Consider the following 18,127-nt stretch of genomic DNA (forward strand, 5'->3'; position numbering starts at 1 on the left):
TGGCAGTGCACTGAGTCTGACTGCAACTGTGCTTCCAGCTCCCTGCTGAAAGCGATGATGTGTGAAGTTCACACAGACGTGTGCTTTCCTTAAAATGGCCCTTGCCCCTCCCACAGCCACACCGCAATGTCTCTTTTTCCTTCTTTTATATGTGTGAGGGGTGCAGGGGGTGGTCAGGGCGGGAGGAGAAAGTGGAGGCTGTCCAAGAAGTGTGAATCACCAATTCCTCCTTTCCATGGACTAAGTACAGTACTTTCCCGGAAAGGAGGCAGCGACCCTGCTTCAGAGCTGGCACAGCACATTTCCAGAAATCCACACAATTCCCGAGAATAGCTTTTAACTGCTGAGCAGCTACTGCAGGTACTACATGAACCTGGCTTGCGGGTTTACAGCCTGCGGTGTTTTGGTGAAGACAACTCAGCTGGTGTGTCAGGCTCTGGCAGTGACTTGCTGAGTTACATCTTGCAGGCCAGTACTGATCAGCTTTTATCCAACACCCACTGGTTTGCCCCCAGCTCTTCCTAAGCACTTGCCTAACTCGCCCGCTGCCAAGGAAAACCGCCACAGCAAGAAGGGTTAATGGAAAAGGGTTTGTGCTTTAAGATGTTTTGAATAGCTTTTATTTTTAGACTTTGTAAAAGATACAGCCTGAAAGCCTATTGTTCTTATGGTAAGAGATCTTTACAAAGACATCAATATTTAAAGTAATTAAAAATATCAAAACAAAGGACTTTGCTTAAAAACTTGGCAGTTTAACAAGCACTCCTCCCTCCGTCATCTTTTATTCCCATCAGACCAAGGCCAGATTGTGATCCATGCATGCTGCAACACAAACAAGAGGTGTGTTATTTCTGCTCAGGGTAGCCTTGCTGCACATGAGCTTGCTGGTCTAGCAGAGAGAAGCCTGCAACCCTCAGGGTCAGCAGATGAAAAAGCTATTTTTTTTTTTTTCCACCCAACAATTATTTGGCATTCTTTTTAATCAAGAAGCCTCCTCTGGACTGTCAGTCCTCTGGGAAACAGTAATACAGGAACCTCACTTGGCAAGACATCTCTGCCAAGCCTGGACGGAGCTCCCCTCCAGCCCACGCAGGGCCCTGCGCAATGTGAGCCAGACTGTGGGCTCCCACAGGCTCCTTGTGGATGCAAACTCCTGAATCCACCCGTTCCACTAGTGGGATTCATCACCCCTCAGTGATGCGAGCCAACAGACAAGCTTGGGCTGAGGTCAGCTTGAGATGGCCCTTGGAAAGTAAATCTGGACCTGCTGAGACCAGTGAATCTGCTGCAAAAGGCACACAGTATGGGCTGGAACTCCACAGCCACCCTTTCCTCAAACCTTTCCATTGGAGCTGACAGGTTAGTATGCAAAGTAACCAAGGTGACAGAGGCCAATGATTGCTCCAAAAAGTAAGAACTGACTTGGTTATAGCCCAGAAGCAAGCAGTAGATGCTCAAAGGACCACATGCACTAACCTGCCCACAGAAGTTAGCCCTCAGTTCAGGCCTCTCCCCCCAGCTGATTTAAACCGAGGCAGTATTTGATACTGAGCTTGTGCAAGAAACCATTTACACATGCAATTGGTGCTTCTCTAATAAGGCAGGAAATGCTGTCTCATTTTGTAAGCACTTATTCTTTGATGTGGGGGAAACACAGCTTAATGATCTTTACTTAAATTATTAAAAAAAAATCTAAAACATTATTCTTTTTTTGAAAAGTTACTAGAAACCAAACTATTAGAGCAGATCATGCCAAGATCAGCCCCTGGCATGCAACCTTGCTGAAATGGTTTGTGACTAGCATCAAGCCTAAATATACTCTTGGCTTGGGCTGCATCTCCCTCCTACAGACACTGCTGCAGAGGCTAATACAGCATCATGGTTCTTCTCAGGAGGCTTGTCAGGTTAGAGAGGGAACCTGGTCTGGCTGCCTTGCCAGGCAGAAGAGATGCTGCTGAGCAGCTCTGGCTCCCTGCCTCTGTTTTGGGGCACGTCTTCTGTCTCTCCAAGGAATGGTACCCCTTCCCTTGAAAGGAAACTGAAGAAAAGCAAGGGTAGATGTGACCTTTATTTGACTGACCAGTGACACAGTGGGAGAACAGAAAGACTGCTGAAATAAGCATGTACTCAGTAACTAGGGCCTTGTCTGGGAAAGATTTAAGCTTTCTGGTTAATAATTAAGCAGTGGATGACTCTGGCAGTTCAGGCCTCGGGTTCTGAAATGCAGGAAGCCCACCCCATCTGGAAGCATCCCTGGTGTCAGTGCTGAAGCCCAACTCAAGTCTAGGACTTGCCCTTTCTTATGAAAGCTTAATGACTCAGTGAAAGCGTTCTTTCATGTCAGAATGAGGGGATGAACCACCTCAATGATCAGCTATGGCATAAGCACATACATCAGGGTGCCACAAGACAACAAGTGGTAGATGGTACCTTGGCTGCAGCAGTTACATGGTTTTAAAAAACAAACAAAACCTTACCAAAACCACCCAAAAAAAATGGCTGCTGTGGAAACTCTGCTTCATTCTCTTATGGGCACATAAAACTTACCTTGTTGTCAATAGGGATGACACATCCAACAGCAAAAGGTAGGTGAACTGAGAAGACCTGTATAATCAATCCACACTGTGTACTTCAGCCTTGCTAATCTAGACAGTCAGCGGCATAAGTGGTGTCAGCACTTGTGCTTGCTCTGGATCAGGCATGGCTTGGGGCAGAACTTACTGTTCAGGTTTTATTGGCCTAACATGAAAGTCAGACTGAGTAAGTACAACATCTTCTTCAGGCCTTCTCTCAGGCTTTCATTTCCTTGTGCAGGGTTTTAATTTTTAATAGATTAAGATAAAAATATTTGGCTATGTATTTTCCTTGGCTCTTTGCAGAATAGGTAGCAAATTACCTGTTCACTCCAGGAAAGAGAACGATGCACAGGGTGTTATTCTGCAGACTTCTATAAAGCTTTTTGATATGCTGGTCTAACTTCTTCACCTTTTTCCTTAGATCCTGTTCCTGCGTAACAGAATATAAGCATTAAAATCTCAAATTCATCTGTAGCAATCACACTTAAGAGTGTGTGTGGTGAGACCCTCAGGCAGTGTCAGGGATTGAACAGGTGAGGACAGCAGTGATTCTGTTACTGGCTGGTATTTGACAATGCAGTGGCTCAGCACCACATGCCCTGCTCAAATGGCACTGCAGCTTCCTCCAGTGAAAATAAGAGCTGCAACCAGAGCTGTTCTTTCCTGTATGGCTATACAACTCGTCACTTCTCCCTCAGACTTCCATACACTTGCTAAACCTGTACAGTGCTCTGTGTGCTCTCAAGTGGAAGGCTTCAGTTCCTGTGTAACATCATTCACTGCCCTGAGCAGCTATGCTGGTTTTAAGGTGATAGACTATGCTGCAAATATCACGTTAGCTTGTGTGATATTCTCTCTCCAAACTGCCTTGTGGGAACTGATCCTTGGCAGCCTCTCTGCTCCAGCACAAGGAGACCCTTCTGTTAGACACAGCTCTGCACCCAAGTCTGCCCAAAGTTATCACTCCTGGTTCCCAGGGCAGCACCTCCTCACTAACCTGCAGAATCATCAGCACACCCTTGAACTCACAGAGTCAGACAGTTGCTCCATTTTCTCATGTAAGATGTTTCCTCCTTGCTTCTCACTTCTCTGATTCATTTGCCAAATCCATCTCCAGAGGTGACCTGAAGCAAGAGCATTCCTACTTCTTAGTTTACTACCCTTCACAGTCCATCCATTTATAACTTCAAGGGCATCCACAGCACTTTGTGATTTCTGGAATTCTGAAACAGAAAAAGAAGGGGAACATGCTTTGTCAGTGATGCTGCTACCCTGTTCTTGGCACCTGAAGGGCAGGGCTAAAGGTGTGGAGCAGGAAGGGAGATGAGAAACTGAAATCACTGCAGCAAGCAGATCTTCATTTTGCTACAGCTAAACATCAGACTACAGAAATGTCAGTTAACTGCACCAGCACTTGTCCAGTTGTTCTCACCTTTTTAGAGGCAATTACTAGTCTGTGTGAAGCTGCACAGTAGCCAGCCCTCACGTTGAGGTATCGGAGCCAGTGAACTATCCTGGAATTTTTCCAAGATTATTTTTTGAAGCAGTTTTTTTTACATTTTAAATATTAAGGTGTAAACTGCTCCTCCCAACAATACATGCTTTCACTGGAGTATTTTAAATACCATCACTTTGAGCATACATGAGTTTTAGTAGCTCTTGATGTGTCAGTGCAAAGTCCCAAGGGTTGCTGAATGAGCTTATTTGAAGGACATAAGTAGGCTGTAAGTGAAGCTACTTACTGAGGAAACAGCAGTTCCCGTGCTTTCCACTCTGGAGATCCTTTGGCAGGAACAGTGTTTCCAGGTCTTTCAACTGGCTGAATTCTTCTTGCAAGTCTGTCTCTGTTAATGAGTTCTTTAGACCCGCCACATAAATCACACCTTCGTTTTCTGCATCCAGTTCTAGTTCCTTTATCAGAACATCACAGTCCAGCATTGCTGCAGTGACAGGTCTCTGGACCTGGGATGGATCAGCAGCAGGAACACAGTGTGTCAGCCCAAGCAGCTCTGTGTTCTGAGCTTCTATTTTAAATTATTTTCTCCATTACTAAAACTTGACAAGCTATTTTCCTTCCCTTGAAAAAAATATGACTAATGAAAGCTAACTTAGTCATGAAAAAGGAAGCGAGATCATGTTTGTAATGCAGGAACACTGTAAAATTAAGAACCCCATACTTTATATATGGCATTTTAACACCCTATTACTTGGCTCTTCCTTTTAGAGCTGCAGTCAGAGGTCAGAATGCTTTCTGATCCCCTTCTGCTGACAGGCAGAAAGGAAAAAAAGAGTGCTATAACCACTTCCTTTCTGCCAGAGGGGCCCTAAGATCTCCAGGGACAGGGAGATGGTAACAGCACAACCAGCCAGCATTTGCCCAGACGCTATGCTGTGAGTAGATGTTAAAATAGACATATTGGATGCTGTTCCTGTGCTCAACTTAACTTGGGCTCTAGCTATTTGCCTTGTTTACCTTAATGCAGGACCCTGCTACCTCAGCTCCATTTAGGCTTTCCACAGCAAGCTGGGCAGCTTCCAGCACCTCATATTGGATACAGACGTAGGGCTTAAAACAGAACAATAAGATACTTCAGGCTTATCAATAAGACACATTAGCCCTCCCTTTTTAAAAGCCAGGTCTCAATAAAGTTGTGTTTTCTTTTAAAAATATAATATAAAAAGGTTTGAGGGTAATATATGTAACATTCCATATACCATATCTGTTAAAAACAACCTTCAGGTAGCTTGTCAATTACTAACAACCTTTTTTTTTTTTTAGCATATCACTTCTTTCAAGAGGGACAAAATGCACCTCAGCTTCTCCAACACTCAAAGTCCTCTAGCTTGAATAGCACAGTTAAGCCACATGAGCTGTGTTATTCTTGTCATTGTGTGGAGCAGCTTGTAGATACCCTGAATTGTTGTAGCTGACAACTAAACCACCAGAAAAAAACAACCAACCAACCAAACAAAAAAAAAACAAATCCCAAAAAACCAAACAGAGTAACTGGTATTTCAGTGGTTCTAATCCATCTTTCCAAGAGATTACTCGCGCCTTCCATGCCTGTCAGCAAACTCAAGGCTTTGAGTGCTCCTCACCTGGTATGCTTCAGTGACCACTCTAAGAGACCGGATTGGTCCACACCTCCCAAATTCTTTTTTCACAGACTTCAGGCAAAAGTTTTCTTCAAAAGGACCTGCGTAAATTGTCAGCATGTCAGTCAGCTTGCTTCTCACCTGTAGGAACACAGATTAGAGAAGGAACTTCACAAAGCAAAGGAACTAACTACTTGGTGCCTCCAGATAAATTACGTCTCAGCAAGCTCAGCAATGAAGACTATTCTCCAAAATAAAAGTACCTTTTCACAAAGTCCAGCAAGAAGGTGAGATGCAGCATACTCTGGACCCAAACTGAACTGAATGATACTGAATGTGGACAGAGGAACACCTTCTATGGCTCTCTGAAGAATCTGGAGGGAAAAGAGCATACAAGGCTCAAAGAGGTACAAGACAATTGTACTGCAAAGGGTCAGAAACAAAGCTATTGAACTTAATTCCCAACTTTAATTTTCATTATTGTCCAAGGAAGCCCTCAGGCAGAAATTCTTCTTTAGTGAGTCATGAGAGGATGTAGCAGATCAAAGCTTATTTCCGAAATGTTAAAATGGATTTAGCTAACCTGATATTAACACTATTGCTAACAGTACTGTCACTCAGCTTTTTGAATAGGACTCATCTACCCACCCCCAGAACAAGAAGAACTTTGAACTACTTTGATGCTTGCTTAGACCAACCCACTCTAAGCCCATTCACCTGTTTGTTTGAAGTGCTCAGGTTACTCTGATGCAGGCCAGAAGAGTCTAGTTCCTGTCTGCCCAAAAGGAGGGGTTTTTGGCCAGTCACCTGCAAGTGGTCTAAAAAACTAGCAGAGAGAATAAAGCTGTGAATCACAGTATTTATCAGTATGGTGAATTAAGAGCTTTGAAGTGCTTGTCAGAGAAAAATTACACAGTTTGTATCAAAAAAATGTGAAAGAATATTCTTGTCGTCAACATCAAAAGAAGCCTAGAAAATGCTTTGTGAAATTTAAGATGCAACTTCTGAAAGTTTTTCAGTGCTATGCTACAATTATTTCTGTCTCTCTGAAGATCCTGATGGCTTCTGAAAAACATAACACACTTTGATTTTACGGAGGATTCAACTGAAAGAAGAACAGGCATATTTGAGAATCTTATTACCATGGTTTGGATAAATGTGGAGGCTCATTCAACTGTTTCTGGACCCTACATCCTTGTGGCTGTAAAGCAGCTTTGTTCCGTGAGACCTCAGCCAGTTTTTCAGTTGTCAGAAGCATCTCCAAGTTTAGTTCTGCTACCTTGGGGAAGGAAGAAGATTAGAGTCGGCTTTCATCTCAGCTAATTGTAGCTAACCAAAAAGCATGTGCTTTCTCTCTGAGTCACCTAGGTACACTCCACGGCAGTGAAGAAACACAGGCATTCATTTCTTGCCTTATTATTTTCTGTTGTCATTGTCAAGCATGCAGCACTCACAGCATCAACCAGCAATCATCTCCAAAAAAGTTCTCTCAGAAATCAATGACACAAGCAAGACTCATCAAACCAGATGAATCACTACCACACCACACAAGGTCTTTCACTTCTTTCATCTGGAAAAATGACAGGCATTCCTATAGGCTGGAATTGTCTCAAGCCTTCTTTTCCCAATGTCCCTCTTCAAGGTGCAATCAGATGCAACACTGATTCATGTCAGTGTTGGAGTACTGAAACATTGGTAATGCTCAGGTTATTAAGATACCTGGATATATGCTGAAAGTAACAAGCTAGCAAATTGAGGCCTCTATGACAGCTCCATTTTCTCTTCTAAATCAACAAGAGGATGGGCAGGAATGTTTTTTTTCCTTCATAAGCACAACTTGTATGTTCTGTGATTAAGGACAGAAATCTTAATTAAATATAACTACCTTTGCTGGTCCTTGCTCAATAAAGAATTGAGCCAATTCCAATGCAGCTCTAGCATCTTCTGCAGGATCATGCCCAAGCTTCCGCTCACACTGAATCTCCTTCCTAGGGCATCAAAATCAGGTGTACAGGCAGGTTATCTGTTTTTGCACACTGATCAACATCCTGTCTTTTCTAAACTGGGCACTTTTTGAGTAAAATAGCTTTCCCCTCTCCAAAAAGGATTGCAGTTCTGTGCAGCAGCATTCTTGTGAAATATTCCCAAGTTACTGCAAGAAATGTTTTTGCAATGTTGAGCAAAACATTGTTTACTGGGTTTGACAGAAGCAGTGCTAATACTTCATACTCTGATGCATGACTACTGCTAATTTTAATTCTTCCTTGACCAATGACCCAACTCACAATTTGCACACAGACAGGGAAGCAACCTCCAACTCAGTGAAGTCTGGCACTGCCGACTATTAATAGTCACGGTGAGAACTGTATCACTATGACATATGTGAATGGTGAGAACTGTATCACTACGACATACTATCCAGTGGTAGCTAGTACACCGAGGAGTACGAGTTAAGTCAGTAAATCATACTTTCTTACATTAGCCTTTTTTTCTTGCTAACTGCAACAGATCTCATTTGTGTGAGCCAGAGCGTCTTTGTTACTCTACAGTTCAATACACTGGTACTGCTACAGACCTGCAGAAAAGCTAGTTTTGCTAGGACTCAAATCTGGTTGGGTCACAGCAGCCCTGCTTGCTCAAAGACAAGCCAATTTATTATGCTGCCTGATATGTCAAGCAGGCAGTAAATTTTTCTTTGCCATGTCTATTTGCACAGCCTACTCCTTTCTTTTGAATTTTAGTGAAAAAAAAATAAATTCTGATGCTATTAGTGGAAGAGCAAGACCCTATGACCCACCATGACAATTTCTAATATCTCCCATGAAAATACAGTAATAATCTTACCCTAAAACAGCTTTGGCTAGAAATTTTAGCTTAAATCTTCGACCTTCAGTTCTGGCAAAAAGCAATGAAGTATCAATAACACTGGGGTGGATCATCTGGAGGAGGGAAAACATCACCAGTTTAATTTAAGAACAGCAGTCCTATAGAATTGGGCAGTAACTCCACTGTTATCTGTGCCTCTGTCTTTTCATTTCAGTTGCCATTTTCTCACTGATAGATAACTGGTCCACAAGCGAACAGATGGGAATAATGAAACAAGCCCAGCTCTCATTTCTAACACTTTATTGGGAAGATCTTGATTGGATTAGAAAGATTAATTATGATTCAAGCATTTTAGGTTGGTTAAATTAACTATAGGACAGACTTCAGGTCTTCCTGTGACAGAGCTATCAGAAGCATCTGGCTGAAGCAGAGATGTAAAGCTTCTGGTGCAACTGTATCTACATCTGGACAGACTCCTCCCTTCCTTTTGGGTTCTGAACAGCCCTTTGCAAGTACAGATGTAAGGAAAGCCTTTCTCCTTTAAATCCTTACAGACATAAGGCTATTCATAACAAAAAGCAATTAGCAAGTGTTCACTAATAAAAAGAGGAAATGTTTAGTTTTCAGGTCTGAAATGAGTATCACAGGATTGGGAAAAATACTCTTAAAAGCATACTCACTTCCAAAGCCTGAAGATCAGCATTTAGAGAATGACCCACCAATACTGCATCATGGGGAAGCATTTTTTTCAGTCGGGTTTGGATGTCTGACAGTCTGGTTTTCACTGGAAGAAGCATCTTCTTTGTGATTCCTGAGAATCTTCAAAACAGAAGTCAGATGAGATAAAAGCAACATATTAGCAACAGTGCCTACTGGACAAGTGTTACAAGCAGGACATTTAAAATATGAAGTCAGTATAACTCATGATAGAATGTGATTTACTGCTTTCTGTTCCAACGTAAGAGGCTATGCTATTGAACTGCTACAAGTGCCACCACATCTGTTTCAAAAGTTTATCTCTCTCAGGTATAACTTATTCTTCAGTGATGCAGTTCCTGGCATCAGACAGTACAGGTAAGGAATTACTGTAAGACTGATGACAGGAGATGCTTCCAAGAAACCTGAGGGGATTGTCATGTTACCTCCTGGATAAAGCTGGGCAAAGTTTTGGAGAAGACAAGGCTTGAGTTTTGCCAGCTTTTGTTGTAATACTGAGCCCAGCCCTAGAGGTGTGTACAAAGTGATGAGCTGCTCTATTAATTTTTTACACATGGGCAATGTTAGCTATGGAGCAGAGAGATACAGACTGCAATCATGTACTCTTACCCTCCATCTTATTTTATAGCCAGCAGTAAAGAGTAACTTGTAATGTGCATCATTAATTTGTAACAGAACTTTTCCTAGAATACTGCAGAATGGTAATGCTTCTGCCTAGTAGCCACATGGGCACTATGCAGCAGAGAGTGTATACAGAATGTTGGCTATTCTAATCACATAGCAAGAACTGTATTCTTAACACTGAATGAAATACAGTAGGCACCTGTGCAAACAGAAACCTTCTGAAAGGTCCCATGTAACAGGCTTAATTTGAAAGGGCTGCAGCTCTTAAAGACAAAGAGATAAGAAACTTATGTGCAAGTCACCTGGTGCGGTAGTTCACTACTGCGCTCTGAGGTTTGACCAGTTCATTCAGGAGGCATTGACCCTGTGCATCCACCAAAGAGACACGAGTGACTTCATTCCCTTTTTCAGTCAGGCACTGCCAGGAAGAAGCAGAGGCAGTTGTTGCATCGGTATGGTGCTGCCACTCAAAAACCACAGCTAGTATCTGTTTTGGCTGCAGCCAGCATCACTGCTAAGGAGTCACTCAACTTGGAGATCTACCACTCATTGCTAGTGATGCTTTATGATGTATCATGCTTTGTTTTAGTTGTTAAATGTCCACCATAAGCACAGCAAACACACATGCAAACACAACACAAAGAAAACCATTATAAAGAAGTGCTGATTTCACAGAATCAGTCTGTGCTCTGCACTGCAGAGCTGTGGCTGAGAACATCTTCACCAGAGAAGATGTACAATTTCAAAGCAGAGGCCAGGTTGTATTGTTAGTCACTCAACGCTGATGCCAAACAGGCATCCCTGCAAGGTCAAAACTACACTAAAGGAGAAATCTTCACTCCAGCACACTGCCAGAAAAACTGCAACGGCTAAAGGAAAGATGTGTGATATGGAAGTATTTTTCCTTTCCCAAATCTTGGGGAGAGCTGGGAGGAGGAATTCCACAGCCGTCTCAGGGGTTACTGCAGCATTGCTGATGGGCCTGGCAGATCCCGCTGTTCTGACAGCCAACGCAGAACTGAGCTCTCTGCTGCACTGCTCAAGATGTTTCTGTCTCGTCACCAGAACCACTTCCCGAGTCCTTCCCAGGGCTGCACTAGCACTGGTACCATCAATGAAGGGACTGGCAGCAGACATTATCAGAAGTGGTTTAGCAAATACACAGGGTGCTTCACTCACTTTGGAATAGCTGATAGGAGTTTGGTTGTTTGACTATATTTTGTAAGGCCACACACATTTATTCTTACCATTTCACAATCCAGACCAAAGAGGGGGCTGCTGTCTGTCCTCTGCTGATCACACTCTGTATCTATGTAGCCCTTACATCCAGGGGAGCCTAGAATGAAAAGATACCCGTAAATAAGAAACAGACTTCTCTATTATAAAACTCATCAGGTGTTTTATATTGACACATGAAAAAAAAACCACAACAAAACAACCAAACAAAAGCCCTCAAAAACCAACCTTTTATGGGATACCAACCTTTTATGGGATAGTCATTTTTTTTCTGCTCTTCTAAAGTTAGAGTGTAGCTAGTAAGGCCTCTTTTTTTTTTTCCGTATTTCTGAAGGATGGGATCACACTGCAAGTCTGAGCTTTTAGGAATATATTCACTGCTAGTGGAAGTTAAACCTGCAAAATACAGAAGCATCTGTTAAGCTCAGAGAGCACTTCCTACTTCAGTTTTCTGCATTAGTATGCACACTAAGAGGCTACACCATTACAAAGGAAACCACTACCTGGAACAATAAACTGGGGTGGGGGGAAGAGTCTGTTTATCTATCTCCAGTTTATTTTTATCTTTCTTTCTCCAGTTTTTACATATGTATCTCTCTTCATTTTATATCTCATTTATTATGTGTATACACACACTATATACATTATAGGAAGGATACAGGAGGTAATTAGTGACAGCCAACATGGCTTCACTAAGGGCAAATCATGCCTGACAGATTTGGTGGTCCTCTATGACAGGGCTACAGCACTGGTGGGTAAGGGAAGAGGAACTGATGCCATCTACCTGGACTTGTGCAAATCATTTGACACTGTCCCACACAGCATCCTTATCTCTATATCGGTGAGACACGAATTTGATGGGTAAACCCCTCGGTGGATAAGGAACTGGATGGATGGTCACACTCAAAGAGTTGTGGTCAACAGCTCAATGTCCAAGTGGAGAGCAGTGACAAGTGGTGTTCCTCAGGGGTTGTGTTGGGATGGGAGCTCTTTAATATTGGTGACATGGACAGTGGGATCAAGTGCACCCTCAGAAAATGTGCCAACACCACCAAGCTGTGTGGTGCAGTGACACGCCGGAGGGCAGGGATGCCATCCAGAGGGACCTGGACAGGCTGGAGAGGTGGGGCTGTGCAAAACTCATGAAGTTCAACAAGGCCAAGTGCAAGGTCCTGCACATGGGTTGGGGCAATCCCAAGCACAAATCCAGGCTGTGCAAAGAATGGATTGAGAGCAGCCCCGAGGAGAAGGAATTAGGGGTAGCAGTGGATGGAAAACTGACTGTGAGCCAGCAATGTGCGCTCACAGCCCAGAAAGCCAACTGTGTCCTGGGCTGCATCAAGAGAAGCGTGGCCAGCAGGTCAAGGGAGGGGATTCTCCCCCTCTACTCTGCTCTTGTGAGACCCCACCTGCAGTGCTGTGTCCAGCTCTGGGGCCCCCAACATAAGGACACGGATCTGCTCAAGTGGGTCCAGAGGAGGCCAAGAAGATGACTGGGGGTCTGGAGCACCTCCCTTATTGGGGACAGGCTGAGAGAGTTGGGATTCTTCAGCCTGGATAAGAGAAGGCTCTGGGGAGACCTTCTAGTGGCCTTCCAGTACTTAAAGGGGGCTACAGAAAAGCTGGAGAGGGACTCTTTATCAGGGACTGTAGGGATTGAACGAGGGGTAACAGTTTTAAACTGAAAGAGGGCAGATTTAGATTAGATATAAGGAGGAAATTCTTCCCTGTGAGGGTGGTGAGGCCCTGGCACAGGCTGCCCAGAGAAGCTGTGGCTGCCCCCTCCCTGGAAGGGTTCAAGGCCAGGTTGGACGGGGCTTTGAGCAACCCGGCCTAGTGGAAGGTGTACCTGCCATGGCAGGGGGGTTGGAACTGGATGATCTTTAAGTTCCCTTCACAATCCAAACCATTCTACGATTATATATACATAATTATATATACACAATACCATGTATAATGTATATGGTGTATATATCATATATATAAAATATATTTGATATTCAGGATACTTGAATCTTTTCCCAGTTCAGCTACTGACACTGCTGGCTAATTCAGAAGCAAGTCACATCACAAGTCTGTCTCACATTCCTTTCAGAAATAGAAAAAACAAACTTCCCTTGTAAGCACAACAAAATAATCTGTTACTTCATGTAAGCCGTAAAAGAAGTTATCTTTTTTTTTTTTTTTTCTATCTTCTCTATGAAATTTTTTCCTGTAAGTGTTATGAGGAGAAAATGTGCTCTACGTGTAGTTCGCAAAGAAGAAAGCACTGAACTGACACCAGAATCCACAGCTGTAAAAAGTTAAAATTATCCTGTAGGTGCTTCTCTGCAGATTGCACTTAAAATAAAAATATACCTGACATCTCAGATCTGCGACTGTGCAGTAGGTTTACAGTCAGGATGCTAGAGGACTTTGCCAATACACTGAAAGTAATAGCTGTTCATTCTCCCATTTAGGACTTGAATTCAAGATTCTCTGTTACGCTTCTAACAATTTCAGTGAAGTTCGCATTGTAGTCTCTTGTGGGTTTTGTACAAGCCTGTTGGATTACAACAGCCTCTATAAAGAATGTAAAAATCGGAAATTGGTCATCAATACATCCGTTCTTTACCTTGGCTTGCTGCTCGGTATAACAAAGAAAACTAAGAAGAAATGAGTAACTACTTAGCTTGAATCTACTGCATTTACTTGTGACAATAAGCCCAACAGAGAGTTACTGAATTAGTTAGGGTAAGCAGGCTCATGGTTTAAGCCACTCTGTTTTCCTTCGTAAACATGTTTACCATAGTAGCATGCTTGGATTGCACAGGAGGCAAAGTCATAAATTACAGTTGTAAGTGCATCAGTGTGGTAGAAAGAGATGATGCAAAACCAAACAAGATACCTTGTGCAGTGTTCTGAGGCTTCAGGTTTGCTCCTTCTCCATACAGGCTGGCTAGGAAGTTAGCGGAAGGTGTTAATGTGAATCTCTGAAAAAAGAGATGTGTTAGAGACTTTGAAACAGAAATATCAAGCAAATAGGCTATTTCTTGATCCCCAAACCAGCCAAATTTAGAGAAGGATGGATAAAGTAGTGGAAATACGTTTGTTTTCCCAAGGAAGAAAAGAAACCCAACACAAACCAAACCTGTTCTAATGACAGACAATATAGGATTCTTTGCACTAAGGGACAGATTTGCCTTGCCTGATATGATCAAGAAGGAAAAGCTCAAGACTCTGACAGAAACTAAAGCCAGTTCCAGTTAAGTTGTGATTTGCATTTGCTGCAGTTCAGGGAGAATTTTCTAGAAGTCTGAATCAAAGTGCTTCTTTCTTCCTTCAAAAATCTTGCTTTTAACTCAGAAAATCAAAATAATTACTTCAATAATCCTTTTGGGAAACAGGAAAAACCTGACATAAAGTGCAAATAGTAAAACTGAGATTTTGTCAACCAGTGGGAATAGCATAACTGTATTGAGTCTTCTCACTCAGAGTAAATTCCAAATTAACTAAGATATTTTTAATCTCATTGGCATCCTGAAGATTCAGGAACTGTAACAGTCAGAGGACTGAAACATCAATACACGTTTCACCTGGTAAGGTTTCAAAGACACAAGTCTTGAAAAGTTGTTTCTAATATCAAAGCCTTAGCCTTTGTTCTGACCTGACAACAGCTACAAACAGATTCTCTCATTAGCTTGCTTTGACAGTCAAAGATGGCCACTTCCTATTGGAAAGGCAGTAATTTCACTGCAGTGATTAATCCTTGGGACTTGGTTTCAGGACTGTAAGTTTAGAAGACATCAATACTGGTTGGGGACTTACATGCCGGAACACTTTTCTCAGGTGTTTGAACTGCAAATAGAATTTGTAGAAATGGAGTTGGCTTGTTTCGTGTAGAACAATAACCACAACCCCAGCCAGGCGGCTTTGGTGATAAATATGGCACCAGCTGCAGTTAGAAAAAAAAGAAAAAAAAAGCAAAATAATTATCAAGAACTCTTAAATTTAAAACAAACTTGGAACCAGCACAGCTTTTAAGTCAGTGAATGGCAAAGTGCCAAATGATTTAAATGAGAAGAGGCTTTATAGCTTATCTCAAACAGCCACATATTCCTGGAAGCAACAGAATATGCGAGACTGAGAAGAGTAATAGCAAAATTCTGCTGCAGTACCATTTCAAGACATTTGTACCTCGTTTATCTGCATCTGAATGTGAATACACACGAGTAACTTCAGCTGTAGTGATGCAGTCCAGTGAATTAATGCATCAACAAAAGTTTCACAAAATAATTTTCTATTCACTACTAAAAATCTAAAGTGGCATCATTTTTGCCTTAAGTTTCATTATATTTCACCATATTTTTGCCACCTGAGGTTGTATACCTTCTTCAGCCTGTCTTCCATTGCTGAGAAGCTGCCCTGAAAAAGGGCAAAGTGATTAAAATATTTTTCCCAAAACACTCTAGAACAGTCTGTTTCAATTATGTCTGACATGATACGTGTTAATATTTTTTGTGTTGTGTCAATATTTTTAACATGGTATTTCATTTCTCCGTGCGTGAATCTTCTTCAGTTCCACAAAATTGTTTAGTTTTTGATAACTGCATGAAAGAAAACTGTGAAATGGTAGAAATTTTGTCAGAAGAAGAATTCTGGTCTCTGGCCAAGTATAACAATAACTGTATCTACATAATACAGGCTGTCATTATGGTAACTGCATTGCAAGGATTCCAAAACCAGCATGGCCAATATGCCTTTAGGTATGTCTTCACAACTCATGAGGACACAAGACAGGGTTGATTCCGGGCTACGAATGTGTTATACCTGGGTTGTGTAGCATTGTGGCATTTTCCCAAAGCTGCATACTTTAACAACTCATACAGCTGGTCATGGCTGATTTCGCAGTCCTCACCAAATAAGGCTGTTGACAAGTGAGATGACTTTTCCTGTAAAAAGGGAAATGCTAGTAAAGGAAGGTTTTGTGTAATCACACAAGTTCATGGAAAATTAAGTGAATTATATGGTAAAAAGAAACTATTTAGATACAATCAACTACATTTAAAAGAGTTCTTCCATTCATTGTGGGCAAAAGTTTCCTTTCAGATCACACTTAATATTAAATTTACTATCAATATTTCAGCAACTTAGGTACTCTAACTTCAAATACTTATTTAATAAAGATTAAATAGATGCATGTTAGTAGATGCATGTAGTAAGGAGACTTAAAGTTATTTGATTTGCTAACACTATGTTCTGTTCTCTCAACCCATTCACCCACTTGCTGCTGTAGAGCTTTGGGCATTTATACAAGTGTTATAAGTAGCCACTTCATGTAAAGTTTTGCTAAAACCTATTTACTTCATTTACATTATGTGATCTGTTTTGGCAAATGGGTTTGCTGACCCCTACAGGAAAAAAATTGTTTCAGTAAAATCCAAGGAAACTGCAGAAAGGAAGTGTCAAGTAGATGAGATGGAATGGAGACTGTACCACACAGTTCAACACAACAGTTCTTTAAACCTAAATGCACAGATGCTCCTAAAAGCTAATGAGCAGGTAAATGCATGATTTTGGAGACCTCCACTGACCACATGGCCTGTTCCAATGAGCATCTCTGATCTGTAAAAATTTTAAAGATACTCTTTATGTGATGAAAAGACATCATGGCCTACAGAGGAAAAGAAAAAAAGACCACAGAATAGTACAGAATATCAAATCCCTCAGGATAAACATCGACCAGAAGCTGGGTTTTCCCCACCACACTAATAAGCCTTGTGCTCACTAATTTTGACAGAGCCTGCCCACATGGGACTGAGCCGGTGCGCTTTTAAAGCCATTTGTCATTGGGTAAGCAAGCTAAACAGAGGTGACAACCTCTGAGGTTCAAGTGGTTAAGAATCATCTGGTAATAATAAGACAGGGTGGTGTAATTGCTAGTCCCCCATCTCTCACACTAAGTTAGACAAATAAGTAATGACACCGTTGTTTTCAATACTGCCTAATTAGAGCTTTGCAAAAAAACCCAACCAGACAGCAGATGTGTTTCACCATGCAATGGCTACCTGCCAACCGCAGGAATTTCAGTCTCTAATCAGGTACAAATAAGACTGATCTCACAGGTCAAAGACGCTTACTCTTGTCCCATACTGGGCACTAAGTAAGTTGTAACCTGATTGAGTAAGAAGTTACCGTGAGGTTGAAACTTTGGGTTGATTTGCATCCTCCAGGTGTGAATGTGCTGAGCAGACACAATGCTCCTTTCAAGATTTACTTTGTTTAGGAAAAAATTACACTGGAGAGTCTATTTATTTTTTAACAAAACTTCTTAAATAGGACTGCCTTACATTCCAGGTAAGTGAATTTCCGTATTTCTTGGAGCAGAAACTAAGCCAGCCTACACAGCTATTAGCTTTGGCCAACCCTCTAGTTAGACCGCCAGCAAAACACGTTTTTGCCGAGTTCCCAGCACCCCAACGTGCGATGCGATAACCCGACCCAACGGGCGGATTAAGAGGACACACGGCACAGCCAGGGGCCCGCAGCGTTCTGCTCGCCGCCCCCGGCCGCCCCGCAGCTCACCCCGCCGTGCCAGCCGCCGCCATCCGCCTTCCTCCTCTTCCGAGCTGCCGGCTGCCCCGCCGCGCCCTCCGCGGCTCCGGCAGGCCGTTTGTGCCCATTAACGCAGACGGCCTTCGCCATGGCCTGGAGCGAAGCCCCGCGGGGTCAGGGCGGCGAGAGACAAGGCCGCCACGGCCCCTCACAGCGGGGCGACGGCCCGGGCCGCGGGTCAGCCCCGGGGCAGGCCCCGGCCTCTACCCACCGCCGGGGCTCCGCGGGCAGCAGCGGGGTGGGGGATCGCCCGCAGCCCCCAACGCCGTGGGGCCGATCTCCGACCGCCCCCTCCTTCCCCGGTCCCCGCGGAGAGGCCGCGACCGCGGGTGCCAGCTCCGCCGCGCCGGCCGCCGGGCAGCACGCGGTCTCGGCACGCGGCTACCCGCGCCTGCCTGCGGGCAAGGCTAGAGCAGCCGATCGGCCGACAGCGCGGATGGGGGGCGGGGCCGCGGCCG

At 43.2% G+C, this 18,127-nt stretch overlaps 1 protein-coding gene across 2 annotated transcripts; it reads right to left on the minus strand.

Annotated features, from left to right (window-relative positions):
• Positions 1 to 590: 590 nt before the first annotated feature.
• REXO5 (RNA exonuclease 5) lies at positions 591 to 18,066 on the minus strand. 2 transcript variants are annotated; one of them, XM_042798387.1, is made up of 19 exons: positions 17,640 to 18,066; positions 15,885 to 16,006; positions 14,883 to 15,009; positions 13,963 to 14,047; positions 11,322 to 11,471; positions 11,087 to 11,175; positions 10,142 to 10,257; positions 9,179 to 9,317; positions 8,517 to 8,611; positions 7,558 to 7,660; positions 6,815 to 6,951; positions 6,390 to 6,516; positions 5,936 to 6,046; positions 5,676 to 5,813; positions 5,050 to 5,142; positions 4,319 to 4,538; positions 3,606 to 3,799; positions 2,897 to 3,006; positions 591 to 822 (listed from the first exon to the last, which is right to left on the minus strand). In XM_042798387.1, the coding sequence occupies exons 1-19, from the start codon at positions 17,757 to 17,759 to the stop codon at positions 753 to 755; spliced, it is 2,346 nt and encodes a 781-aa protein (XP_042654321.1). In that variant the 5' UTR covers positions 17,760 to 18,066; the 3' UTR covers positions 591 to 752. The 2 variants fall into 2 exon arrangements, with proteins under 2 accessions (XP_042654321.1, XP_042654322.1); XM_042798388.1 differs by having other exon boundaries at positions 6,390 to 6,498; positions 17,640 to 18,065.
• Positions 18,067 to 18,127: the final 61 nt, after the last annotated feature.

Source organism: Tyto alba, unplaced genomic scaffold (assembly GCF_018691265.1).
Source record: "Tyto alba isolate M040663 unplaced genomic scaffold, T.alba_DEE_v4.0 Super-Scaffold_28, whole genome shotgun sequence".
NCBI classification, from domain to species: Eukaryota; Metazoa; Chordata; class Aves; order Strigiformes; family Tytonidae; genus Tyto; species Tyto alba.